This window comes from Ictalurus furcatus, chromosome 16, assembly GCF_023375685.1.
Source record: "Ictalurus furcatus strain D&B chromosome 16, Billie_1.0, whole genome shotgun sequence".
NCBI classification, from domain to species: domain Eukaryota; kingdom Metazoa; phylum Chordata; class Actinopteri; order Siluriformes; family Ictaluridae; genus Ictalurus; species Ictalurus furcatus.
The window spans coordinates 23,758,601-23,786,244 of record NC_071270.1 but is presented as its reverse complement, the minus strand read 5'-3'; the positions used below and the strand labels follow the sequence as shown (position 1 = coordinate 23,786,244).

The window sequence follows — 27,644 nt, the reverse complement described above, 5'->3', positions numbered from 1 at the left end:
ACCGTTAAAATAATGTGGTGGTTTTTTTTTTTTTTTTTTTTTTTTTCTTTCTCCGTTTTAATGCCGAGTGCTTGATTAAAGTTTACTGGAGTTTTAAAAGTTTGAACTTTTAATCCGTTCGTAATCTGTAATTCGAAGTGGACGTGGCTTCAAAGGAAAAGCTTTTATACCAAAATGATTAGTGTACCAAAGAATTTAAACTGGTTATTTAACCTATTTATTTGTTCTGTATTTGAATAGTAAACGCTTGCTTGGGTGAAAAGCGCGAAACTCCTCGACGTTTAATCTTAATTTCATTTATAATCTACAATCTATAAACTGGACCCAAAAGAAAACGCTCCTGTAATGGATTGCAGCATGCCTCAGCTTTTGATTCGTTTATTTATTCATTTCTTTTCCAGAATTTGAATACCGAGGGCTTGTTTGGGTGAAAAGTGCAAAAATGTAATCTTAACTCGCATAATCTATAATCTGTAAACTTTAAAGTGGACTAAATACTAAAGAGAAAAACATTTATAGCAAATCGGTGACAATATTCCTAACCTTCTGGACACGCTGTATTAACCGTATAAGCTTTTGTTTTATTGAATTTGCTTTTTATTTATTTATTTTTTATTAGAAACACACCACAGCATTTTTTTCTTTCTTTCTTTCTTTCTTTCTATTGGAGACTGAAACGAGGATGTGAAAGTGCTGTGAAAGTTTACTGGAGTTTAAACTTAATCTTAATTTATCTGCAGTCTTAATCTGTAATCTGGAAAGCGGACAAGACACAAAAGGAGAAGCTTCCATACCAGATCGATCGATTGCAGCTCCGTTCGTTCGTTTATTCGCTTGTGTTCGTTTATATGTCGTGATTGGAATATCCAACGCTGTACTTGCGTGAAAAACACGAAAGCTCCTCAAAGTTTACCGGAGTTTAATCTAAATTTAGATCGACGTTTATGCCGAAGAACCGCTACCTTTTTTTTGTTTTTTTTTCCCATCATAATGCAGTGTTGAAAAGCTGCGAGTATAAAGTTGTTTTAAAAAGCAGACTCTACTTACTGATATTTAAAGGAAACTGAAAGAATAGGCTTTGTTTGTTTTGTTTTTTTTTAAATATTGGAATAACAAGATCAGTTACAGTCACTAGTTGTCGTGATGGTAGATGTTGGTGGTGGTGTCCCAGCCACCCCCCCCAAACACACACACAAAAACACAGCATGTATTAAGATTAAAATTTTATTCTTTATGCTGATTCTCTTGACTCGTGTGAGATTTTCTTGGGTTTTGTTCGTGTGTGTACATACTTATGTGCTGAATCAAGTATCTGTTTGGGGGGGGGGAGACCTGTAGTCACAGGAGAAAATTGGGAACTGTGCCCGGGAAGATGGCCGTCCTCCATCCACGCGCACGTGCTGATGTGCTGAGGTCAGCTGCTCTGACGATGTTGCACTACTGTACCATCCATTCTAGCAGTGCAATAGTATTGTCATAGCATTTAACCTCCGGCCGCGTTCAGCTGACCACCTGCAGGAAGTTTAGTATAGCAGGGCTGTGACGCTTTTCCTGTAGTTTTGCTCTGTGAATTAATAAAAGTGTTAAAATGTTCATTCAAGTATCTGGTTTTTTTTTTATATATAAAGGATTGGACAAGGCATGTGCTGATGATCAGTAATGTGATCTATCACAGTGTTTTAAACGGTATTATCAGTAACACTTGTGGGGGTGGGGGGGGGGGGTCTGTTTAGGGAGAGTTTTACAATTTTGTAATATTGCTCACAATTGTGAAGATTGGTTGGAAAAAAAAAATATTTTTAATTTTGTGAAACATTGGATGCTTATATGGTGATCTCATGGGTGATGTGGTGTTTGTTGGTAAACCTCGAGACAAGAACTGAGGTAGAGGTGTGTGTGTGTGTGTGTGTGTGTGAGATCCTGTTGTGTTGTGGTGGTGGGAAGGGTGAGTGTTTTGAGAGGAATGTGGTTAGAGAAGTCCACTTGTGCGAAGTGATGGGGGAGGGGATGAGGACACGGCCCGGCCCGGGACTGCCAAATGCCTCTCTCTGCATCGCTGACTACCTCCATGCGCTCCAGTCTGCTTAAACTATATACCCTGAAGTGTGTGTGTGTGTGTGTGTGTGTGTGTGAGAAAGTGCTACAGGCGGTATAACTATAAAAAAGTGTGCCAGGTCTGTACATGCCCCATCCTTTAACTGCGAGACGTTTTGGATTCGATGAAATGTAGACGCCTGAAGAGTCTCGTACCGTTTATTTCATGTAGAGGAGAAAGTTAGTGATTTTTGTCCTACGTGCAAATATATTAAAACAATTCCGTGAATCTCTGAGGAGTCAAATTTTTTACACGAGTAAACATTAGTCTGACCAAAATGACATATTGATAACGATCGTGACAGAAATCATCTAAAACCTCTGGCACAATTTCATGGTTTCTTTGTGAATATTGCAATCACTAGTAAACTATTAAGTACTCAATAAATGAAGCATTATTATTATTATTATTATTATTATTATTATTATTATTAAATGATGTATTGTGCGGCCCTGTTATAGGATATTCTGTATCGCTCATGGGCTAAGCCTACTTTCATGCATATTTCATTTTATTGACGTGCATTTAAAGAAAAAAGAGGAGTGGTTTGGTTTGGAACGTCGTTCTGCAGCATGCCGTCAGATGCCTACACAGCGTCCTACCACTTTTTATTTTATTTTATTTTATTTACTTATTTATTTAATGATCTTTATCTTTATGAATGTAAAGGAGTTGTAGTAAAACACAAGAAGTTGACTCTAAAAAAAAGACAAAGAGAACCCTCACCATAACTATTCAAATCAAAATGAAAAGTTCAGGCGAAAAAGTAAAGTACAGCTGGACATAAAAACCATCATTTAAAAAAATAATAATAAATTCTTCGTACTCACTTGCACGGTATCTTTTTTTTCTGTATGTTCGGTCATATGACAATTTAAGTTTACATAGCAGAGTTATGAATTTTTTTGGGCGTTTTTTTTTTTGTTGTTGCAAAAAAACGTCTTCAACAAATGCTGCGGATCTGGAGAAAATAATCACGCGTTCGAGACGTGGCGTCTGAATTTGGAGAAAAAAACTTTATAGTTAAATGTTCTGTAAATTAAGATTTGAGGAGGAATTTCTGTCTGTGTTCAGCGTTATTGTCCCAGGGTAAAGCTCACACTTCCATAGCTGTGGATGTAATTATTGTTATGGGAATGTTTTAATACAATTGTCAAATGAAACGAAACGAAACGAGTCAAATTTTGAATTAGTTCGGATTGTTTATTGCAAAAAAAAAAAAAAAAAAATGCGTCACAAAATTGCATGAGTCGAAGGAGCTATTGAGAACAATGGGCTAGCAGGAGATTTTCACTCTTTCTCTAGTTCATGTTGCAGGTTAAATGTTTTCGTTTCACCCTCATCATTTCAAAAATGGAAAAAAATTTTTATATATATATATATTTAGATATAATATTTCGTTGAAATTGTGGAGCTGAAATTCACGAATTCTTTACTATCCGAGATGCTCTGTAGAATTTCGGCCCGTTTTGTTGCAGTCTGAACGAGAACAGGATTGTAGCCCGGCAAGGTTACGGAATATGTGTCAGGTTAAATGTTAACTCGGTTTATCTATAGGACTGAAGGGAGGGTGGGAAAGAGCCGAGGGGAGGGGAGGGAACGCAACACCCTTGGCCACTTTGGGAAAGAATGCAGCTTGTTGGGGCGTGTTTCAAATGGCTGCTGGGAAATTGTGGAATGTGAGGAATGGATGATGGTGTGTGTGTGTGTGTGTAAAAGAAGCTGTTGGGTAGGACACTATACCAAACACACAGATAATGGTGATACTGATAAGCGTACTGATAGATTATTACAGCCATTTAATGTCATGAACCATGTGTGAAAGCGTTACGTTTCAGAAAATAATCTCATCCTTCTCATAATCTCACATTTCGGCAAAACTGACAAAGGTCGCTGCTTTCATCTTATACATCCTGGCACTCTTTACTACTTTTTTGGGAAGTTTGTTTGTTTGTTTATTTACTTTTTACAGCCTCTTGCGTTTAAAATATCCCGTTATGCCTAAATATCTGGGGTGTGTGTGTGTGTGTGTGTGTGTGTGTGTTCATTTACAAGTAGATTTTTATTTTATTTTATTTATTTATTTATTTTTTTAAACATTTCCTAGATTTAAAACACCCAGAGATACATTTTTAGGCTCAGCGCCATCCTCTTGCCTTTTTAATCTTGCAGCAGAATTGCATCCCGAAAATTTTTTTTTGCTTCTACAGGTAAATAACATACGTTACACTTTCATTTAAAAAAAATAAATAAAAATCTTGTACGTTACATACACGAGGTTTTAAAATTAAAAAAAGAATTTTAAGTGTGTGAGAAAACAAAAAATACTGGAAATGTCTACATGTTTTTCATTAATTATGTAGCGTGAGCATGTCACACCGTAATAAATGTAATAATAATACATTTTTTTTAAAAAAGTAAATACTAAATTAGTGCTGCAGGTTTATGTAAATGAATGAAAAAAATTTAGCTCTGGTTTGATCTCCAACTCAGTGAATGGGTTTCTGTAAACACGGTTCAAAGCTGAGACTAAAAGTAAAAAATTCATCTGAATGACACACGACCGCTCGGTAAATTAATCAACAGCACATAAATAAAACAGAAGGATTTAAAACAATCATGGAAGAGGCAGCAGAATACAAGCAACTTTGTAGTGGACAGTTTGATGGAGAAAGTGTGTGATTTCAGCTGTAATACACATTTTTATAACTTCAGTCGATTCCACTGCATGGTAGTAATATCAGATATATTCATTAATGTCTATTGATTTATTCGATTTGGTCTGTCTATAGATTTCTCATGTCTAATACTTTAAACTTGATCGGACTAAATTACTAAAAACACTCCGCTCAGTTGATTTATATAGCGCGTTTAAAAACAACAGAGTTGACCAACCAGGAAGTCGAAAAACACGGTAGAATGACACGGTAGAACGCCCCATCACCCTTTGACTTATGCTCAGACCGAGGGACACCAACATTTGATTTGTAGACCTCGAAGACCTAGATGAAATATAAAGGCTTATGAGATCTGTAATATAATGTGGCGTCAAGTTATGTACTGGTAAATGGTCAGCACTTATATAGCGCTTTTTTTTTTTTTAACCTCAGCGGTTCTACAAAGCACTTTACACTGTGTCTCATTCACCCATTCACACACACACACACACACCAATGGTAGCAGAGCTGCCATGTAAGGCGCTAACTTGCCATCAGGAGCGACTTGGGGTTCAGAGTCTCACCCAAGGACACTTCGGTATGTGGAGTCACGTGGGCCGGGAATCGAACCGCCAACCCTACGATTAGTGGACAACCCGCTCTACCACCTGATCCACAGCCGCCCCATGTACTGCTTAAAAACAAATAACAGAATCTTAAAATCAATGAATTGAACCGGCAGCCAGTGAAGAGATGATACAGGAGTAATATGTTCTCCCCCCCCCCCCTTTATTTTTGCCAGTCAGTAGACAAGCTGTAGGTGAGATAGTTTCCACTGACAGAGTCCTGCATAGAGAGAATTGCAATAGTCCAATCTAGATGTGATAAAAGATCATGAATAATTATCTCTAATATTTTTTAAAACTAAGAATAGGTTGTAGCTCAGAAATCCTAAGCTGACAATGGAATTTATCTGTTTATAAAAGCTAAGGGTCGAGTCAATTATAACACCAAGAAAACATATAACAACAATTACAGTACAATTTATGTGTATAATTTTGCTCCTTTGGGTCATAGTATTCAATTAAGTGTAAAAAAAAAAAAAAAAAAGGGTTTTCATTAATTAATAATTAATTAGTTGGGTTTTTTTTTGTTTTGTTTTTTTTTTGCTCTGCAATTGGTGTAGTGATAAAATTAAAACTTTAAACTTTTCTTATTCAAAACATTTTAATCTTATTTTATTAGTGGATTTTAAACATAAGTAGTCTGTACTGTTTATATATATATATATATATACATATATATTTATATATTTGAACAGAAACGATGTGCCATGTGAAAAATCTAATAGGATCAAAACACATTTTTATTAAACTCTTTATATAATACTTTTCAAATATAATATAATATAATAATTTTCAGAAGGAAAAAAAAATTAACAGGGAACAAAGGAAGTCAAAACACACAATAGAGTTACTTTCAATAAAGACATAACATTGTTTTAATACATAAGATTATATGATGCATGAAAAAAAAATCCTGAGACTCTTCTTAGGAGTAATAATAATAATAACAACGACAACAACAATAATTAATTTATATAATGCCTTTCAAAGACGTTTGCAAGCAGTGAGCATGTTTAGCCGATTATAGACCATAAAAGGCGGAGCTTTAGGAATGTTGAATCTATATATGTAGTTGAGAGCAGCTGTGGGTGTGTGAGTCTTTGAGCCTATATATATATATCCTTTTAAAGGAATATGTATACACCTTTTTGTTAGATTTCTGACAGGATTTTTCAATCCTATTTATAAATGTATTTAAAAAAACACCACCACTAAATCGACACCTCTAACACTAGCTATCTCTGAATGCAGTTATAAAACTACATCTATTCAGAAACATTTGATGGGGAGTTATATACATGTACGAATATCTGTGGGCTGCACGCAGGCAAGTCAATCTTCATGTTCTTAAAGCAGGGCTTCATGAACACTTCATACGCTGCACAGTTCTCTCACACACCTTCTTCACCTAATAACAACCTGAACCTGAGATAAGTGGCTTAAGTGTCACAGTGCTCATCTTCAATCCTCACTATGAAGAATGTTTTAAAGGTAAGTACTGGATGAAATGTACTGTATACGATGGGAATATTATGAGTGTCATATAGTATTAGGACTTCTTTGCTGAAGTGTTGAGGAACACCTCATCGCTCTGCGTTATTTACACCAGACCGATTTGGGTTTTGTCGGAGAATCGCACAGAAATGGTCTCCGATCAATCGGGATGATCGTAACACAACAAAAGAGTAAAAATATATGACTACTGCACATGGAGACACATTTATTAATACATTACTCTCAGAAAAAAAATAAGCACTGAGTTTACAGTTGAGGTCAGGAGTTGCCATACCCATTGCAGAATCCGCAAAATGTTCATTTAAAAAAATAATAATAATAATAAAAATAAGCGGGATGATAAACTGAAATTGCATTTAGGGTTTTTTTTTAATATATGTATATTTAGTCCTGTCCTGAATAAACTATTTCACATAGCAGATGTTTACATATAGTCCACAAGACACAATAAGAACTGAATTTACACAAACGAACCCGTTCAGAAGTTTACACACGCTCGATTCTTAATACCCTGTGGCGTTGGATGACCAACGAGTCGTTCATGAGTCCCTTGTCTGTCCTGAGCAGTTAAACTGCACACTGTTCTGTGCTTTTCCGGCATCTGATGCATATCTAACTCCTTTCCAACAGCGGCTGTATGATGTCGAGATCCATCTTTTCACGCTGAGGGCGACCGAGGGACTCGTACACGACTATTACAAAAGGTGCAAACGTTCACTGATGCTCAAGTAGGCGACACGATACATTAAGAGCCAGGGGGGTGTAAACTTTTGAGCGGGATGATCGGTGTATATTCTTATTATTTTGCTTCAGAACAATTTACAGCAATCAGGTAGGTGTATGTAAACTTATGACCTCAACTGTGTATGTACTTTTGTTTGTCACTGCAGATGTATCATCATCTTGTGTACCTTTTAATATATATATATATATATATATATATATATATATATATATATATATATATATATAAAGGTACACAAGATGATGATACAACTGCAGTGACAAACAAAAGTATATATATATATATATATATATATATATATATATATATATATATATATATATATAAACACCTGTTCTACCTTTAAAAATTTCAGATTTAAGGTACATAAATGGACTGTTGTGCTTTACCTTTCTTTCGAAAAAAATACGTTAAGGGTACAAAGGGTTACACTTAATGGTACCACTCCAGCGACAAGGAATAGTACCCTTTTTTCATGAGAGTGCATGTTGTTCAAAAAAACAGAACCTAATCCCAGAACATGGCACTTTACCGCAAGCTAAATCCGCAAGGGTGTTGTCTTTAGCAAGCAAGACATCTACATTCATATACGATTGTTATTACGAAAAGATTCGACATGGACGTCCCACCTTGGAGCTTTTTGACACCTTTTGACGAGATCCGGAAATTTCTCAACATAGAGCGTGATGCGACGTTGAATTTGACTCGCACGGCGTCTTTCTTTCACTAGTTTACTAACACATCTGAGAGAAATGTTGTCATTGTCGATTGTTTTGTCTGGTTTCCACTGTCATCCTGCCTTTTACACTGTCTGTATAAACAACTGAACAGCAACATGCTAGCTCGCTAAGTCGTCAGCTTCAGTCATTAGCTAGCTAATCCTCTGCTCTGCATTCACTTTCCCTAGCAACTGTGTTCACACAACTTTAACCATTTAAATTGGGATCTTCATTTTGCTGTGTTTTTTTTTTTGGGGGGGTCTCCATTTTGGAGCTCCACTCTATAAGAGCTGAATGTTAGCATTTACACTGATTTACATTGTGACAGACGACCGAGTGTGTGTTCACGCCATGTCAGAATAACGAGACGACAATACGTGATAAATAATAGTGCCCGTGACGTCACACACCACGGCACAACAGATATAGTTAACCAAATTTAGCGTTCTATGTTAGATGGATGAACTACACGATTGCGTTTCGTTAGAACATTAACGTTAATGAAATTGTTGAAAATAACAAAAATACGAAGTTCCAAATAAAAGCTAGTCGCTGTTATATTTTTTTCGGTTGTGTTTTTATATAGAAGGTGTTGAGTAATTCTTCTCTAACAGTAGCTCCGACAATAGTTCTGGCTTTAATACAAATCAGTGCAAATGATATTAATGTGCTCCTTCTTTAAACAGAGTAACAGTGATATGGAGAGGATGTTCTGTTAGAGGATGTTCGTTTAACGTTCGCGGAAGGAGTCTCCAGTGTCGGTGCTTTGTTGCAATGCTTCGTAACAGTCTGAGGACTGAGGACTTTGTGCTTTCAGGGTTTTCTCGGTAACACGACAAGCTCCGTTTTTTGTTTCATGAACTCAATTTTTTTTTTCTTAGAAAAATTCAAATGTCCTTCATTAATAAATAAACATCGTCAGCCCCGACGAATCACCGTGAGCCGTGCTGTTATAGATAACTCATCCAATTCTGACGTAACTGTCCGTCATGTGACATTTTAAATGCTTCGCTCGTCGATGGGTTCAAATCTTCACTTTCAAGCAGACAAATTACTGTACAAATATCGTTTAAAGAGCTCCAAGGAACAGTTCATCCAACAGCACAGCTCATCATTAATAATGTCCAACAGTGGCCAGGTACAACAGGTTCGCTCCGAATAATTATGTTTAATTAGCAAAACTAGCGTTGTCATGTGAAGTATTCCTATAAGGTAGGAGTGCCGTATATCGCGTAGGTTCTCTGGGTTTAACAGTCAATTCTAAGCCACGTAAAAAAAATTAAATAATAAAAATCAGCGTACAGGCATTCAGACGCTCACATCTCCACAGTTATGGCTGCGTTCTCCTGTTCTGTTCGCAGTTCTCCAGCCCACAGTTCTCACCGTCACACTGACACCGCCTCTGTTCAGACAGAGAAACAGCAGATTAATATACAACTGGCACGAAGAATTAAATCTCACTGATTCGACAAATCATTTGGTTTGTTATTTGTAATAAATTCAAGCGTTTCATGTCTAAATCGTGAATCTTGTCATGGCTCTTTTTAGGGTCGGTCGTTTAGAGGTGAATTCGGTGTACTTTGATGTGCTCCCACCTTGATGGATGTGTTTCGGAGGATGGCTGAGAGATCCGGGACAGACAGGTCTCTGGTGTGAGGGTCCGCAGCCGACTCATGGGGCATCTGAAAGAGCAAATAATACACAATCGGCCGACGCGATCTAAACATTCATAACATCTTTATAACGTCTACACGCTTTAAAAAATAAAGGTTCCAATCAGAAGCAAAAAGGATTTTTTTTTTTCAGCCTGATGCCATAGGAGAACCCTTTAAAGTTGCACAAAGAACCTTTTACTCTCAAGTTCTTTAGAGAACCATCTATTCACTGGGGCTTTATAGCAGGGGTGGCGCCACTACTCTAAAAGTGGTGGGGCAATTATTTTTTGTCTGAGAGAAGAGGTACATCTGTCATTTGTCTCTAAAAACATACAGACTGACTATATGTTTTGTTATGGAGCCAGGGTGTGCCACACCTTTAAATGAACATCAGCGTAGTCTGTTTCGACCTCACACCCAACATTTTGCATTTTACTCCTCGGGCAGCAAAAGATTCGTTCACAAATTCAGATAACACTAGTTATCTAAAATCTGTTTTAAAAATCGAAGCCATGTTCATGTTCCGCGACAGGCTGTTTGTCGCTGTCTGTTTCGCTCAACATTTTTTCCAGCGAAACAATTTCCATGTAATTTGTGTAAAATGTTCCCGTAATCGGTTCAGAATACAGAATATGTGCACATGTCACTTAAAATATTGAACCGTTAGCGATACTGACTGAACACACGTTTATTAAGCAGTAGTGAGCACCACAGAGCACCCCTTTAGATGATATGCACCCCTCCCCAACTGAACTAACTGGTTTTCCAACTGGTTTTTCAGACCTGTCTCTGTTATTGCCTGAAGTGCTGGGTCAGATGGCAGCTGTTGCTCCGGTGGCCCGGCTTTATAGAACCCACAAATGGTTCTTCATAGCAGTGCCACAAGGAAACATGTTATCGTAAAGTTCTCTAAAGAAATAAATAAAAAACCCTTAGTTAGTGCTTTAAGGAACCAAAGTAAGGTTCTTAAAAGTAATGCCAGGAGAACCTTTTCCAGTCCCACAAAGAACTTTATAGGCTTCACGTTAACCTGTCAAGTGATGATACCTTGAAGAACCAACACACTGCTCTGAAGAACCTATAACGAACCATAAAGAACTTCTTTAATCTCCAAAGAGCCAAACAATTCAAGAACCCTATACAATGAAATGGTTCTTGTCAAGAAGAAGGTTCTTCGCAGAACCTATGGTGCTGTAAAGAACCACTGAAGAACCTTTATTTTCAAGTGTGTATGATGACTGTAATTCGCAAGCTAAATATAAATATATTAGCGTTTTGAAAGTACAAGTATTTCCACTTGGTTACAAAACACCACGAAACATAAAAGTTAAAAATATATATATTTCTATTTAATTTTTTTTTTTAACAAATTCTTTTTCCATTTTTTGTAACTGTTTGATGAATGAAGGTTACGCTAGTTCGTATGTAAAACGTGTTCCTCTATCACGAAAGATTCAATATGCACACTATTTTAATAAAAAAAAGAAGGTATTTTTGATCTTTAATTAATTAATTGATTGATTGATTGATTAATTAATCAATTGATTAATTAATTAATTACTTAATTAATTAATGGTTGTTTCTTACCGTATTCTGTTCAGTTCTCTTTGCCATAAAGATCAAATAAAAATGGAATACATTATGAAATGCTATGTTATAAATACCAGATTGTATACACTATAGTAGAGACAACGATACGTTTAATAAAATGCAGCCAAAATTGTAGAATATGATCCTTTGAACCAGACTAGAATATAGTGTAACAGCACTGGAAGATTCTTTTTCTATTATTATTATTATTATTATTATTATTATTATTGATTACCACTACGAAGGGCGCTCTGAACAGGTAGCTGAGTGGATAGTACAGCAGGTTGATGCAGGACGCAGCGTACAGATCGGCGTATCTCAGAAGCTGACTGGCAAACAGGGTTTTTGTGGAGCCACTGCGTAGCAGACTTCCCATCTTTCCATAACACAGCTCCATCCCGTAAGTCACCATCTGAAGATCACACACACACGTGCAGCATCGTACATGCTTAAAGTCTGAAACCATCCACGCTAAACTGATGGTATGAATGACATATAGTATGTGAACGATGCAGGACTCACCTTAACCTTGCTCTGGATGAGATTAACATCTGATCCACCTCCGAAGGCCGAATCCCTGGAATGAGAGTAAGGAGGAGATGAGTCACTCAGTGTGCGTGGTAGACTTCTCTGCCATCTGCTGGTCAGGTCGTGCATCAGCACTTCATACTGTTGTATATGGTATGGACGCAAACACACTGACCGATTCATACTCACTTGTGTAGCTCGGCGAGGTAAATATCAAGCTGCCTCAGCTCCTCGAACATTTCTGCAGAGAGCATACACCGTTCCTTTATAACTCAGTACAATCAAATACACAATTGACCCCCAAGCCCTCAAACAGACAATTTCAGTGTGATGATAAGTGTGGTTTCTGTTTTTAGGTTTGCACTGAAGTTATGAGGATAATGAAATTCAGAAGTAAGGCGTAAATCAACACACACATGCAGTACCTCAGACTGAACCATGTTTTTCAGTTTGAAGATAGAATTGAACAGTAGAAGTGATTTAAAACTAGTAAAATCACAGCTAGCTACTTTAACCTCACTGCTCAGGCTATAAGAAGGCTTATTTGGGTTACGGGTAAAATTCTTCCCTGTTCCTTCAAAATCAAGTGTCCGGGAGTGTGAATGCCATCACTACATTCTGGCTCAGGTGAAAGACAATTTGGTTAAAAGTATCTGTCAAACATTTTTACTGCTTCTGTCCTGTCAGGTTCTACTATTATTATTATTTTTTAAAACAACAGGTCATATCATAAAAACAGATTATCAGAGTATACCAGCTTGGTCAGAAAGTGTTGATTAATTTTCTATCATTAACTAAGTAGGTAGGTAAGTACGTTAGTAAGCAAATAAGTAAGAATGTAGGTAGGTAAGTAGGTTAGTAAGTAAATAAGTAAGACGTTAAGTAAATAGGTAAGTAAGTAAGTAAGTAGGTATGTAGATAGGAAAGTAAGTAAGTAGGTAAGTAAGTAGGTAGGTAAGTAAGTAAGTAGGTAAGTAGGTACGTTGATAGGAAAGTAAGTAGGTAGGTAGGTAAGTAGGTTGGTAAGCAAGTAAGTAAGTAAGTAGGTAAGTAAGTAAGTAGGTACGTAGATAGGAAAGTAAGTAGGTAGGTAGGTAAGTAGGTTGGTAAGTAAGTAAGTAAGTAAGTAGGTAAGTAAGTAAGTAGGTACGTAGATAGGAAAGTAAGTAGGTAGGTAGGTAAGTAAGTAAGTAGGTACGTTGATAGGAAAGTAAGTAGGTAGGTAGGTAAGTAGGTTGGTAAGTAAGTAAGTAAGTAAGTAAGTAGGTAAGTAAGTAAGTAGGTACGTAGATAGGAAAGTAAGTAGGTAGGTAGGTAAGTAAGTAAGTAGGTACGTTGATAGGAAAGTAAGTAGGTAGGTAGGTAAGTAGGTTGGTAAGTAAGTAAGTAAGTAAGTTAGTAGGTAAGTAAGTAAGTAGGTACGTAGATAGGAAAGTAAGTAGGTAGGTAGGTAAGTAAGTAAGTAGGTACGTTGATAGGAAAATAAGTAGGTAGGTAGGTAAGTAGGTTGGTAAGTAAGTAAGTAAGTAAGTAGGTAAGTAAGTAAGTAGGTACGTAGATAGGAAAGTAAGTAGGTAGGTAGGTAAGTAAGTAAGTAGGTACATTGATAGGAAAGTAAGTAGGTAGGTAGGTAAGTAGGTTGGTAAGTAGGTAAGTAAGTAAGTAAGTAGATAAGTAAGTAGGTAAGTAAGTAAGTAAGTAGGTAAGTAAGTAAGTAGGTATGTAGATAGGAAAGTGAGTAGGTAGGTAGGTAAGTAGGTTAGTAAGTAGGTACGTAGATAGGAAAGTGAGTAGGTAGGTAGGTAAGTAGGTTAGTAAGTAGGTAAGTAAGTAAGTAAGGTAAGTAAGTAGGTACGTAAGTAAGTATGTAAGTAAGCAAGATTTATTTATAAAGCACATTTACAACAATAGTTGTCTAAACTGCTGTACATACATAATAATAACTTTATAAAATAACAAAATACAAAAAAAAAATACAGACAGGACACAAGAAGTAAATAATAAAGCGATGGGAAAGTCCTCAGGACAGAGGATTTAGCTTCTCTGTAGCATGCATTTTTTAGCATAGCAAACTTTTTTGTTTTGTTTTATTAACTCATGACAGAGAGGAAGAGGCTAGTGAGGGTCTGTTTATAACTATAAGTGATGACATGAACATTTATCGACATTACATTTAACTATAAAGAGATAAAATGTATGGTATGTTCTTTCATCAATAAAAAAAAAATCGTCTGCAAAATGCGGTGTTATTAAAAAAATTAATTAATTAATTATTAATAATTATATCATTATTACTTTAAAAGTAGTTTGGTTGTAATTAATACAGTGCTTTCCTTCCGTGCTAGCATTGCTAATATTGAATAAAACTAACAGCTGTCACTGTGAGAACTTTCTTTCGTCCGCGGACTACTACATGAGCTCTCACCATGCCTGTCCGTCCACACCTGGAGCTCCTTGATCAGCTCAGGTATCACCAGGAAGGTTTTCCAACCCTGACGCTTCTTAGACTTCAGAATGTCCCCAAATATGTGGTCTCCCACGTAGAGGATCTCTTTCCCCTTCACGTCCAGCAAGTCACAGATGATATCTGAGGAACCTGACATAGGAATATCACAGGATTGAATATAAAAACCGAACATGAGTGTATTGTATGACATTTTTAACCATGGAAAACCAGTCATAGTGTTGGAGTTTTATACTACGTATGATCACTGCCTTGCTTCAAACGTGCAGATCTGGCAACCCTGCCAGTCTCCGAGACACTAGTTATAGAAACTGGATAAAGAACTTTTCCTACCTCCAGAGTAGACAGTGTCGTGCTGCAGGTCTCCCGTGTACGTTCCTATCTTCAGCTTTCCGGAGTTCTGACACACACATATATTTTGTTAAAGGTCATTTTCCGCAGCTTCCTTTTTAACGTAGCACACACACAGGAAGAGAAGTCTGGAAGAGAAGTCGTACCGTGTCCACCTGTCTCAGCACCGTCCCCCCAGCAAAAAACAGCGGCTTCCGTGTGTCCACTACCACCAGGTCAAAAAACGACCGCCATGACTTTTCTGGGTACTACAAGGAATATATACAGCCAATATTATATTCACCAAATCCATTAGGTTCATATATAAAGGGAATATAATAAGCAGGGGTAGCTGTTTTGGACATTTCAAATGTTGGACACTTGAAATGTTTTGGCAGATTCACTACATTTGATTCACTACAGGAAACATCTGTAGGTTTGGTTTTTCCCCCCTAAACGAACCATGAACTGCTCATATGTGTGCTTGGATTGGATTCTGCCAAATGAATAAATGTAAACATGACGCAAAAGTTGTTGAAAATGAAGTAACAGAGGCATTCACATTGATGAAATCGTTCAAATAAATCGATTACCCACCTTTGAATCAGGTGGAAAATCTAACATGTACTTCATGATGGCCTGGTTAGAAAAAGGAAAAGACATGACTTTATTTCATTGGTTGTAGACAACTGTATGAGTAAGGGTGCTGATATATATGGAACAGTAAGGAGCTGATCCTAGAAACTAATCCGAACCATGAGACACTTGCCTCGGTGTAGTTATAATCACTGTTGGTGGCCAGGAACACCTTCGCAACCTCTTTTATGCGGGTCAGCATCACGGGAATTCGAGGCTAAATCAGATGGAGGTAAGGAGAGAGAGAGAAACAATACTTTAAGCTAATCAGGAAGAACAATTAAACTAAGATTAATGATCCAAGATTCAGAGTATCACCTATGGAAATATACCAAGACCTTCAATGAACATCTACACCTCATTAAACACACTTAAGAGATCATCACTTACATCCCTGATCACATATTTCTCCAGATTCAGCAGCGTCCTCTCCTTCAGAGAGCCCTGTAGTTTGGGAGAAAAATCCTTTTTTTAATCCAGTGAAGTTGAACCACACCAGTTTCAGCAGTGCATCACAGCTTAAAAGGAATGAAAAGTATTGTTTTGCTGGTAGTTTGTTAGCAAAACTTTAGATGGTGGTACAAATCACATAGAAATTCAATTCAATTCAGTTTTATTTCTTTAGCGCTTCGGGACAATGGACAATGTCCCAAAGCAGCTTTACAGAAATATATAAATTCAGGATATAGATTTTAAATGGATGAATTAATCCCTAATAAGCGAGCCAGAGGCGAAGGTGGCGAGGAAAACCTCAATGAGACGCTATGAGGAAGAAACCTCAAGAGGAACCAGACTCAAACGGGAACCTCATCTGGGTGAAAGTGATTATAAATAAGTAAATCCCTTCTACAAGTGTCCTAATACTACATGCTCAAATAACTTCTCCACTGGAAACGCGAGTGCAAAACTGTTTGTGGCAATTGCAGTCCTAAAGCTCTCAAAGCAGTTGAAGTCCTAGCCATCAGAGCATAACTGTTCATATGAATTGAGGTCCAAAGCCATCTTTATGGTTTTTAAGTGGTACCATCCTCAGTAATCTCAATCATCTTTAGATGGACCATGTGGGGTCGTCCTCATTAGCATGTGACTTCCCATAGATGAGCAATGTCTTTAATTTATTTTTATTCATTTTCATATGGTTCATTTACATGTGATTCATTTACGTATGATTCATTTACATGTGATTCATTTTCATGAGATTCATTTTCATGTGATTCATATTCAAGTGATACATTTTCATGTGATTCATTTACGTATGATTCATTTACATGTGATTCATTTTCATGAGATTCATTTACGTATGATTCATTTACATGTGATTCATTTATCTAATTTGCTTCTCTTTAAATCCAGTTTTAGACTGTGATATTACAAAGGTCTTTCCAGAGTATTACTTGCTACACTGTATGAGATAACCCCAGTAAATAGATGAGCAATGTATTCGAAGTTCCTGATATTATATTTTATTTATACTTCCAACCCTATTTCCTGATCTCATTTCCCATTGATCCAAACATCCCTGTAGTTACTATTCTTATTGAAACACAGCCAGATGAGCTGCTCATTTAATACTGAACCCTCTTTCAGAGTCACATACTGTAGATATTTTCCTCTTGCCATCCTGATCCAAAATCTGCTGGATGATCAGGATTATTTAAACAACCCTTAGAGCATGATAGCTAGTAATTGTTTAATCGGATCATGCAGACTCGAAGGTTCTCATTCACCCAATTCACACACACACACACACACACTCACACACCAATGGTAGCAGAGCTGCCATGCAAGGCGCTAACTTGCCATCGGAAGCAACTTGGGGTTCAGTGTCTTACCCAAGGACACTTCGGTGTGTGGGAAAGGAATCGAACCCCCAACCCTACGATTAGTGGACAACCCGCTCTACCACCTGATCCACAGCCGCAACAACACAGTACAGCGTCAACAACCACATCGGTGAGTCTGTGAGACGAATTCAATAAGTAAACTGGTAGCAAGTAGTGCCTCTTACTCTTACGTGTTAACAAAAGTTCACATGCAAACGACAGACACCAAGCATGTCTTGGCAACCTGACTACGTATAGATGAAAGAGAAATTATTCCTCGTCTCTGCCTGTACTAGTCATTAATCAGCGTGTATGTGTGTGTGATTGAGAATGCGTGCGAGTGTACTCTCACCGTATCGTGTATGTAATTCATTGCGTCTCGAACGTCCTGAAACATACTTTTGAATGACATGAAAAGGTCACCATGCTTAAATCCCTGCTGGTGGCTGGAGAAAGGACAGACAGACAGACAGACAGACAGACAGATAGAGGAAGACAGTTTATCCAACATTTTCTGCAAATTAAATCAAATTCAAATGGAACTTTAATGGATCCTACATATTTCTCAATAATGTTAAATGATCTCTGGAAACTATTATGTTTTAGATAAATGCACTGTATCCGCCGTGCTACTGAAGCATCTTTCACTCACGTCTGGTATCGGGTGGAGTTGGTAAAGAAGTCCACGAGGCACGCGTACAGGTACGTCTCTGTTTGGAGAAAGCATGTATACAGTGAACAGACAGACACCTTTTTCTTCACAATAACTATCCATTCATCTATTTTCCAGACCGCTTATCCTACACAGTGTCACGAGGAGCCTGAAGCCTATCCCAGGGAACTCGGGGATACCCTGGATGGGGTGCAAATCCATCGAAGGGCACAATCGCACACACATACACACACTCATTATGGACAATTTAGAGATGCCAATCAGCCTACAATGCATGTCTTTGGACTTGGGGAGGAAACTGGAATACACGGAGGAAACCCCCCGAAGCACAGGGAGAACATGCAAACTCCGTGCACACAGGGCGGAGGAGGGATTCGAAACCCCAACCCCCGGAGGCGCGAGGCAATGGGACTAACGGGACCGTCGTAAGACCACCGGATGCAGTAGGGTGCTACACGGTAGTGTATGTGGTACAGTTTTAAACACTATATAAAACATTCACTGCATTTTATTACACACTCCTACCATGTTCTTCACCTTGTAGATGTACAGTAAGATACTAAAGTTAAAACTTTTTTCCCTGCACAGTGTGTCTCAATCATGCTGTTGCATCCAATCGTGTCTTTTAACGGATCTTTAGTTGACTATTAGTCAACACAGAAGTAACACTGACACTACCATATCAGTGTCACCTGAATAATATCTGTTCAGCAATGGTCCTATTGTGGTAAATACATCTAATAACCCGGGCACCAGGTGTACATAGTGCTCATTTCACTACATACGTACGTTTTTTGTACGCAGATGGAAAGGCTGTTGTACCTGAGAGGTTAAAGAGCGTGTTGAGGATGTAGAATCGCGCTATGTCGTCTCTCTGGATGAATCCATTGGGGTAGTACTGCTGAATCTCCACTCTGCACATACACACATGTTATACTGTAAATACGCAAGGATAAAACCCTTTATAAGCCCTGTATATCTATACAATATTACCCCAGTATGCCTGGTTCAGTCCAGTGTTTCTTCATTTCAGACTCTAACCGTTACGGCTGATTTTAGCAGGCAGCCATTTCTTCTTTACTACTTTACGAATCATTTACAGGCTAATTCTGCCTGTACTGCTAAATAAAGTACACTAACGATGCCATTCAAGATAAATTCACCACAGAGACCAAAATCAAGATTTGTGTATAATCTTCTGTACGGAGATGTTTACAGCTGCATTCGTGTGCCAGTGGAAACAAGCCCAGTCTGAAACATCTGAACATCTAACCGTGCATAAACCCTTGATTTATTTATTTCCTCTGACAAACTTCACACACGCAATTCTCACAAACAGAATATATATATATATATGAGATATGTACTCGCTACCAGATCCTGAAATAAGACTTAAAATGAAACCAAAAAAAAAAAAACAAAGTTTTCACATTATAATAGCAGCGAAGAGCTTTAACATTACAATTCTCAGCCGTGACCAACATGATGAGACTGCAAGCTTCTGGTTATAATTAATAACTTTTCAATAAATGAATTATAAACACTGATTAATTGTTAAACAATTCAATAAATGCTCATTTTGTAAAAATGTTGGGGTTTTTTTTATGACTTTTGACATTTTAAAAATATAATCTAATTATTACAATTGGAAGCAAAAACCTTCAAATTCAGGAAGCAAAACCAGTCTAATTGGGATTGAAATTCAGGAATGGAAACAAAAACTTTCAAGTCGAGATTAGAACCAAAAATATTGTTACTGGAGATACTGTCAGTTGTTTTCAAATTGGAACTGGAATAAAAAAAAGTCCTTCAAATAGAGCGCAAAACCCTTTGACCTAAAACCTTAAAATTCAAGGTTGGAACCGACAGACTTCAAATTTGATACTGAGACCAAAAGTGTTGTTACAGGAATTTGTGTCAATTGTTTTCACTCTGGAACTGGAACCAAAAACCTTCAAATTGGAATCATAGTCAATTATTTGCCACTGGGGTATAAAAGGTTCACATTGGGATTAGAAACTAAAATGTTCTATTTGGAAGTATATATACTCAGCTACTTAAGATTAGAACCAAAACCCTTCCAATTGTAATAATAGTCATGTTCAAATTAGGATTGGATCAAAAAAATCTCAGACTGCAATTACTGTATAGTCATTGTTTTATTATTGGGATTGGAGTTGGAGAAATGTTATCACTTATACACAGTTGCTTTCAAACTAGGATTGGAACATCCATCTATTTTCCGTGCCGCTTATCCTACACAGGGTGACAGGGAGCCTGGAGCCTATCCCGGGGAACTTGGGGCACAAGGCGGGGGACGCCCTGGACGGGGTGCCAACCCTTCACAGGGCCCAATTACACACACACACACACACACATTTGTACTCAGGCTACAATGCACATCTTTGGACTGTGGCGGAAACCGGAGTACCTGGAGGAAACCCCCGAAGCACAAAGAGAACATGCGAGTGCTAAGCTCCGCACCCAAGCGCGGAGGTGCGAGGCAAACGTGCTAACCACTAAACCATCCATGTGGGATTGGAACTGAAAACTTTCTAATCAGAATTATAAGCAACTGTTCTCAAATTAAAATCAGAACCCAAAACCAAAATAAACATTTTAAAACATCTCAAATTAAACTCAGTAACCTGAACTAGAATGAAAACTTTCAAAGGGAAATGAGAAAAATCAGCATGTGGGATTCCTTGTCTCACCGTTCCTGTCATCAATCCCACACACACGCTCTCGCTCTCAAATCCCTGAGCAGCTCACCGGCTCCGGCACAGAAACCCGTCTAACGTTTCTTAACATACGGTCACATCTGATCTGACCCAGAGAGGATTATACGACGTAAAACCGAGCAGCTGGATGATTTCAAACACTTTATGTTCAAGAAGCATTTCAGGAATCCAGTGTTCATGGTGATAATAAACCAGCTCGACGCTTGACAACTGCTTATAGCGCTTTGTTCCATCCGAGGAGAACTTTTCCACACGGCAGTATGTGCTTTAATGAGGCGGTAAAGAATATTTACGGAAAATATAGCACGAACAGCCACATACACACAAGCACGAATAAATTCACACTATAAATAAACTGTTCGGTGCCTCTACATTACTTCCCTGAATTGTGGATTAACACAACTCCAACTTACTTACACATGTCCTCTCTCTCAATCACTCTCTCTCTCTCTCTCTCTCACTCACTGAAGATTTATTTTTACTTTCTTCATGTCAGGTTTTTCCATAAGCTCAGTACTAAAGTCTGGTGGATCTTTTTTTCTTTCTTTCTTTCTTTTTAGCACGAGGTACAGGAGCCAAAAGTCACGTCATGTTCACTCAGCACACACTCAGATCTCACTTACCCTTTCAGGTAAACAAAGCCGTGTGTGCACACTAGGACGTTTCCATGCGAGTCCACCTTTAGCAGATTCCCGTAGGTCGTGTCATACACCAAACCTCTGCAGAACAGCGGGAAACACAAAGAACATGAAGGAGAATGAAAAGAGAGACGGACGTTAAAAAAAATTAATAAATAAATAAAACACCATGGTGTCTACTGGCACAGCTGGATCTAATCCTGCCCTAGTGAGACATCTAAAACAGGGGTTCCCAAACTTTTCCAGGGCAAGGCCCCCCAAATGGCATTAACATTTGACCGAGGCCCCCCTTTCACAAGATGTCTTTAAAACACATTAAAAATACAGACTTCTGAATATATCCACCTTTTTTTATTATTATTAATAATTACATCTTACATCTTTACATTACATTACATTAGGAATGTTTTATCTGTCTAGCAATTAGAAAGTTAGGTACAGCAAATGTGATTTTAATATGTATTGTTACAAATAACATGTTATAGTAATGCATATATATATATTTAAAAAATCATGTATTTATTTATTTTTCACACCAAATTGTTGTGGCTCCCGGGCGCCCCCTGGCGGACACCTTAGAAAACTACTGATTTAAAAGACGCGAAAAACGTGTATAAAAGACTTTTATGCAGGACATTAATTGGATGTCTAGATTTTGTTCAGAATAAAAGGCCTGTACTAAACCTTCCTTGGTTTTATTTAGTTATTTAAATAATCATTACTCTGTCAGTAAGTCTGGTTTATCATGGTTTAGTTGTTGTTAATACAATTTTCTGCGAAACCTCAAATTATGAATCATGATTTACAGCCAAATCAGCTTCCCTATACCTCTACTAGTTGTAATAGCTCCAGTTGCAATCAAAATGATTCAGCCCCCCATTGCAAGGTTCATTAGGTTCATCAGGTTTATTGTTAAAATTTACAGACTTTCAGCTGTCTGCAACGAACAAATCAAACAAAAGCGATTGAAATATTTCAACACCACGAATGCTTCAATTGGTTTCCCCAAATTCTAAAAACTAAAAATGCAACTTATAATGATTTCTGTAGTTTCCAAATGATTCAACCCCCTGAATAGAATCCCTCAGAACAGCACAAATATGCAAAACAGGTGTTGTCTCAAGCACACCTGATGCAACTAATGGAACAGATGAAATACTTGAACTGGCTAGGGGCAGAAAATACATGAAATACATGAAATACCTGCAGTGGGGGTTGAATCATTTTGATTGCAACTGTAAATACACTCCTGCTTCACACAGGCATTTGCACATGTTTAAGAAATAGATCATGGAGAAAGATGAAACCTAGTTAGATCCAAAAATAGATTACCCCCCCCCCCCTTTTAGTATATTTGACTAGTCAAACGTTAACCTAACAAAGATCCCTCAGTACTCACCGTGTGGGGAACGTGGGGTCGTACGTGTAGCGCAGCAGCTCGTGTGGGTAGCCAATGGACACCAGTCTGTCTCTCAGCATCTCAAACCCCAGGTCTTCATATTCAGGAGATTTGTATACTGCATGGGAAAAAAATAGAGTTATCTGGCAGTCAGGGCAATGAAAATGTCATCTGGCACAGGATCTTTACACATTTACATTCGCATATTCATTTGGGAGGCAGGTTAAGGTTTTAAACTCAACATCCTTTCACACACATTTTAGCACTAAACCTCTACATCTAAGCCACTGCTTTTTTGGATTTCCCCACTTTTTTGTCACCTGCCAATTCTCTCCGCTATCATACAACAGCTACCAATCAGAGAGGGTGAAGGCTAACAAGTGCCTCTTCCAAAACATATGAAGCCACATATTTTCAACCTGCTGCTCATGCTGCATCACAGGGCAGTGTAACACACACCGCAGGGGGGAAAAAAGGCCTATCTGCTCTCTTCTGCATACTGTATATGACCTCACAGAGGCACATCATTGGCTAGTATCACTATGATTGACAGGGAGAGAGAGAGTACGCCATCCCTCCCACCCAGAGTCTCCACTTGCTAGCCTAAGCCACTTTACTGAAGGCTGTAAAACATCTTAGGAATTAGAAACTGTCTGATAGTCTACACGGGTCCAATTAAAAACCTTCAAGAGTGCACTCACCAGCAAGAGTGTAGTCCATGTCGAAGCCATAGCACTTTATTTTCTCCAGAGCCACACTCTTGTTAACAAACACACTGGAATTAAAGCAGAGACAAAGGAAAAATTACTTCTGTGGACCAACATATTGTTTTAAAAGAATGAACCTTTTGGAGTAATGTTAAGGAAACGCCGAGCTTGTTGATGTAATTTTAATTAGCATAGGGTGGAATAACACGGCAAATGAAACAAAGATATAAATGTCATAAATGGTCATTTCTGCAAAACTGTCCAACCTTGCGTGTTTCTCAGTATATACTGTGACTGGATAAATGACTCTATATGTCAGAAAAAGCAGGAAACTGAAGTCTCTCACTCTTTAGATAACTAGCTAAATCAGCTAACTGACTCTACTGTGTGTTTATCCAACTAGCTAGCTAGCTGTTTTACAGAGCATTTAAAACTACAGTTTAGAAAACAACAATTCCTTTATTTATTTATTTTTCTTCAATTTCCTTACAGCTCACAGGCAACAAGACAAGATGTCAAAGGGAGGGCAACCAGTGCATGCTAGCAAATAAATGCTATTGTTTACCACTGACTAGCCATGTAAGCTCAGTGCCAGTCTGAATACTGAAACTATTACTAATTTTGTCTATGTATAATAGGTAATTCGGTGAACATGATTTAACTCTGAGAATGTCTTCACAGACACACACACCTAGGAAAACTATTTTTTACAATCATGACTGTACTAACACAACTGAAACCAGGATTAAAACCGAACAAATGTCATCTATCAATTAAGAAAAGTCTACACAATTTTTTTTTTTGAATTCCCTACAGTATTTGGTATGTACACCAGAATATGTACTGTTATTTTTCCACAATTCTGAAAATTGCATAAGAAATAATCAATGGGATCAATTGCCACTCGTCGCCCCGAAACATTTCCTCACTTCTTTCATATATCGACTTGTGGTCAGTCATTTATCGCTATGAAAATTTTGCGGAAAAGATTCCACACTTGTTTACACTGATTCTGCAAAGGCTGACCCTTCTGCTCTCGGTGATGTGCCTCATATCAGGACATCGCAGTTCTTGTTATCAGCAACACCCGGCAACACACGGTGCCGTCATCACAGCTCGCGTAAGACGAGTCTTAAAGGGGCTGTGGCATCTTGAGAGGAGCATGTCGCTTGAGGAGCTCACACACAAACAACGGCATTACTTCATCTACAGTGCATGATTAGTCTACATTAGACCAAGAGCATAACTGAAAATCAGAATTTAAACTCCTGCGAATATTTTGGCACCCCGGACAGCGATTCCCCCAGTTCTGATTCATCGTTGATGGCTGTTTCTTAAGATAAAGTGTGTAAATGTTACGATATCAGCAATTAGAGCATCTCTGTTAGACTGGAGTTCAAGATGGCAGCCTCACAGCTGTGGAGCAGCTCAGAGCGTATAGAGTTACGGTTAATATTTTACCGGACAGCTCCAGTGTCGTCAACCCGGCAAACTCAGTCGAGCTGCAGACCTTTGCTTGCACCTGCAGAGGCAAATCTATTTCTACTGTTCAGGTTGAGATCCCACATTACAACTGAGACAGAACCCAATCCAAGCACAAGGACCCAACAGTGGCTCTCTGCACTCCTGGGATTTGAACTTGCAACCTTCTGGACGCCAGCAGGAAATTTTACCCACTACCATCGCTGCCAGTGTAATGAAGATGAATCACCTTCCTAGTACCATAAACGCCATGATCAATTATTCACGGTTTTGCCAAGACGCTGTTTTGATCACCGTACACGTTCGTGCTTATTATAGATCAACCACACGGCTGGGTCAGAACGTCAGCGAAGGATGACCCAAGGCGAAAAATGAGACAGAGAATGTAGGCGAATCCCACGGAAACATGCATCATGTCAAAAGAAAAATCAATTCTCAGAGTTGAAAGGTTTACTTCCTTACATTGTGAGCGAAATCAATATCCCTTCCTGAACGTGCAGCCGAAAATCCGTCCTATTTAAACTGCATGACTGTGTAACTCTGATCACATGTTCAGCACACGGGTTACTCCTGAATAAGTATTCAAATATAAAGCATCAAAACTCCAACGAATACTTAGTATACAAACGGCGGGCGAAATGAATCAGATGCTATATGTTGTGGCAATTTCCTATGGATACTGTAAGCACATAATAAAACAATACGAGTAATAACATCTTTAAAATACTGGCTTCCTCAAGGATTATTTTGCTTCTTAATGGTGTTTCACTTCATAGGCGGTCGACAGTTCTTCATAAAACCTTTAAGGGTTCACAAACTAGAGGACATTTTTAGGGTTTTATTAGGGTTCTAGATCCAGCCTTTTGTGTTTATAGCACCGTTTATTTAGACATAGTTGTATCTTATAGGATGTGCAAAAATAGAATTTTAATAAATTAACTAAAAACACTCAAACAGTAAATAAATAATATAGAATGAATAATAAATAAAGATAGTTTACGAGCGTGCAAAGTAAAAAACACACACACACACACACACACACACACACACACAAAAGAAGATAAGTATTAAGATAACTAAAAGGTCCTAAATTACACTCTTGGGTGAAAAACAGTTCAGTCTAGAGCGGTAAATGGTTTTGTTTGGGTAGGTTCGTCCCTCTTGGGGAACCCTTAAAGGTTCTATGTAGAACCACACAACAGTGTTTTCCTATAAGACAGGACATGACAGACTATGCAATTTAATAATGCAAAAAAAACTTTAAGGAACCCTTTGAGAGTCTGTGTTATTAAATGATTATTATTATTATTATTATTGTTGTTGTTGTTGTTGTTGTTATTATTAGTAGTAGTAGTATTATTACATTCTAAGGGATAATAATGAGTGATTTAATCAGAGGAGGTAGATATGTTTATCTCCTTATCATTTCTCCTCTCCAGTTCTCCTGTTAACTCACACTATGATGTGTGCACAGACAGACAGACAGACAGACAGACTTGTGTCTTCCTCACCTGTGCTGGAGGTCTCCTTTCCCCGCGTGCACGTCCACGTTCTCGTGCTCGCCCCCGTTTCCGTCCATGCTGCCGTGTCTCCGATGTGTCTCTCTGTCCCACTTCAGCTCCAGCTGCACTTTTTAAACTGAAGTTTCACGTTGACATCACGCGTGTCTAGAGTGTTTGCAGTGCGCACGAGCGTTCCGCAGATCTGCGTGAGGGGGGGCCCTTAGCACGCGACGAGCCAGGGCCACGCCCACTGACGGGGAAGACAGGAGCGCGTGCGGTTTGTGCATAAGTAAGAATTTGTGCAATAACTAAAAAATTGTGCAATAACTATATGTATGATGACTAAGAATTTGTGCATTAACTAAAAATGTGTGCAATAACTATATCTATGATAACTAATAATTTGTGCAATAAATACAAACTTGTGCAATAACTATATTTATGATAACTAAGAATTTGTGCATTAACTAAAAATGTGTGCAATAACTATATGATAACTAATAATTTGTGCAATAAATACAAACTTGTGCAATAACTATATTTATGATAACTAATAATTTGTGCAATAAATACAAACTTGTGCCATAACTATATTTATGACAACTAAGAATTTGTGCAATAACTACAACATGTGCAGTATGGGTTGATGGGAGGGGTATATGAGGAGGGTAGGATGTGAGAACTTGTCTTTGTTGCATGTTTGTGTGTACAATATGTTAAATGTAGGGGTGGAAAATACTCAAGTAATCATACTTTGTTACTATAATTGAGTATTATTATGGCATATATATACTTTTACATTATTAAAATTGATTACTTATACTCATAATTACATTTTCAAAAAAAAAAAGAATCTTATTTATATTTCAAGTGACTCATTTGAAATCTCAAAAATCTTTGAGTTTAGCATCCGATGAGGTTCATCAATGATGGAAAGAAAAAAAAACCCTCAAGAATCAACCAATTTGTCATTTGCAAGCTAGCCTGTTTACCTTGCTAATACCAGGTTAGACTAGCATCAATTCGGATAGCTAACATAATCGACAAGTTAGCAAATTAGCTAACGGTAAACATTGCATCCTTACAGAGATGGAATAAGGTTTTCAGGGTTTTCACCTC

At 37.9% G+C, this 27,644-nt stretch overlaps 1 protein-coding gene across 4 annotated transcripts; it reads right to left on the bottom strand.

Moving 5' to 3' along the window:
• Nucleotides 1–48: 48 nt before the first annotated feature.
• nt5c2l1 (5'-nucleotidase, cytosolic II, like 1) lies at nucleotides 49–26,729 on the bottom strand. 4 transcript variants are annotated; one of them, XR_008388098.1, is made up of 21 exons: nucleotides 26,535–26,729; nucleotides 23,536–23,609; nucleotides 22,835–22,952; nucleotides 21,421–21,516; nucleotides 18,879–18,970; nucleotides 18,036–18,093; nucleotides 17,736–17,829; nucleotides 15,951–16,004; nucleotides 15,694–15,777; nucleotides 15,522–15,563; nucleotides 15,092–15,193; nucleotides 14,928–14,994; nucleotides 14,556–14,726; nucleotides 12,320–12,371; nucleotides 12,125–12,179; nucleotides 11,838–12,014; nucleotides 11,600–11,617; nucleotides 9,953–10,039; nucleotides 9,660–9,759; nucleotides 4,991–5,446; nucleotides 49–1,564 (listed from the first exon to the last, which is right to left on the bottom strand). XR_008388098.1 is itself a non-coding variant. In XM_053644908.1 (20 exons), the coding sequence occupies exons 1-19, from the start codon at nucleotides 26,600–26,602 to the stop codon at nucleotides 9,688–9,690; spliced, it is 1,581 nt and encodes a 526-aa protein (XP_053500883.1). In that variant the 5' UTR covers nucleotides 26,603–26,729; the 3' UTR covers nucleotides 4,155–5,446; nucleotides 9,660–9,687. The 4 variants fall into 4 exon arrangements, 3 of the variants coding, with proteins under 3 accessions (XP_053500883.1, XP_053500884.1, XP_053500885.1); XM_053644908.1 differs by lacking the exon at nucleotides 49–1,564 and having other exon boundaries at nucleotides 4,155–5,446; XM_053644909.1 differs by lacking the exon at nucleotides 49–1,564 and having other exon boundaries at nucleotides 4,155–5,443.
• Between the last annotated feature and the right edge of the window lie 915 nt (nucleotides 26,730–27,644).

Bases quoted from the DNA above. Each gene is read 5' to 3' on its own strand.
- nt5c2l1 (XM_053644908.1), bottom strand. From the start codon at position 26,602: ATGGACGGAAACGGGGGCGAGCACGAGAACGTGGACGTGCACGCGGGG. The intron at 16,005-17,735 runs GTGAGAGTACAC...CCCAAACTACAG, and splicing joins TGAATTACATACACGATACG to GGCTCTCTGAAGGAGAGGAC. The intron at 15,194-15,521 runs GTGGGTAATCGA...TATTCCTTGTAG, and splicing joins ATTTTCCACCTGATTCAAAG to TACCCAGAAAAGTCATGGCG.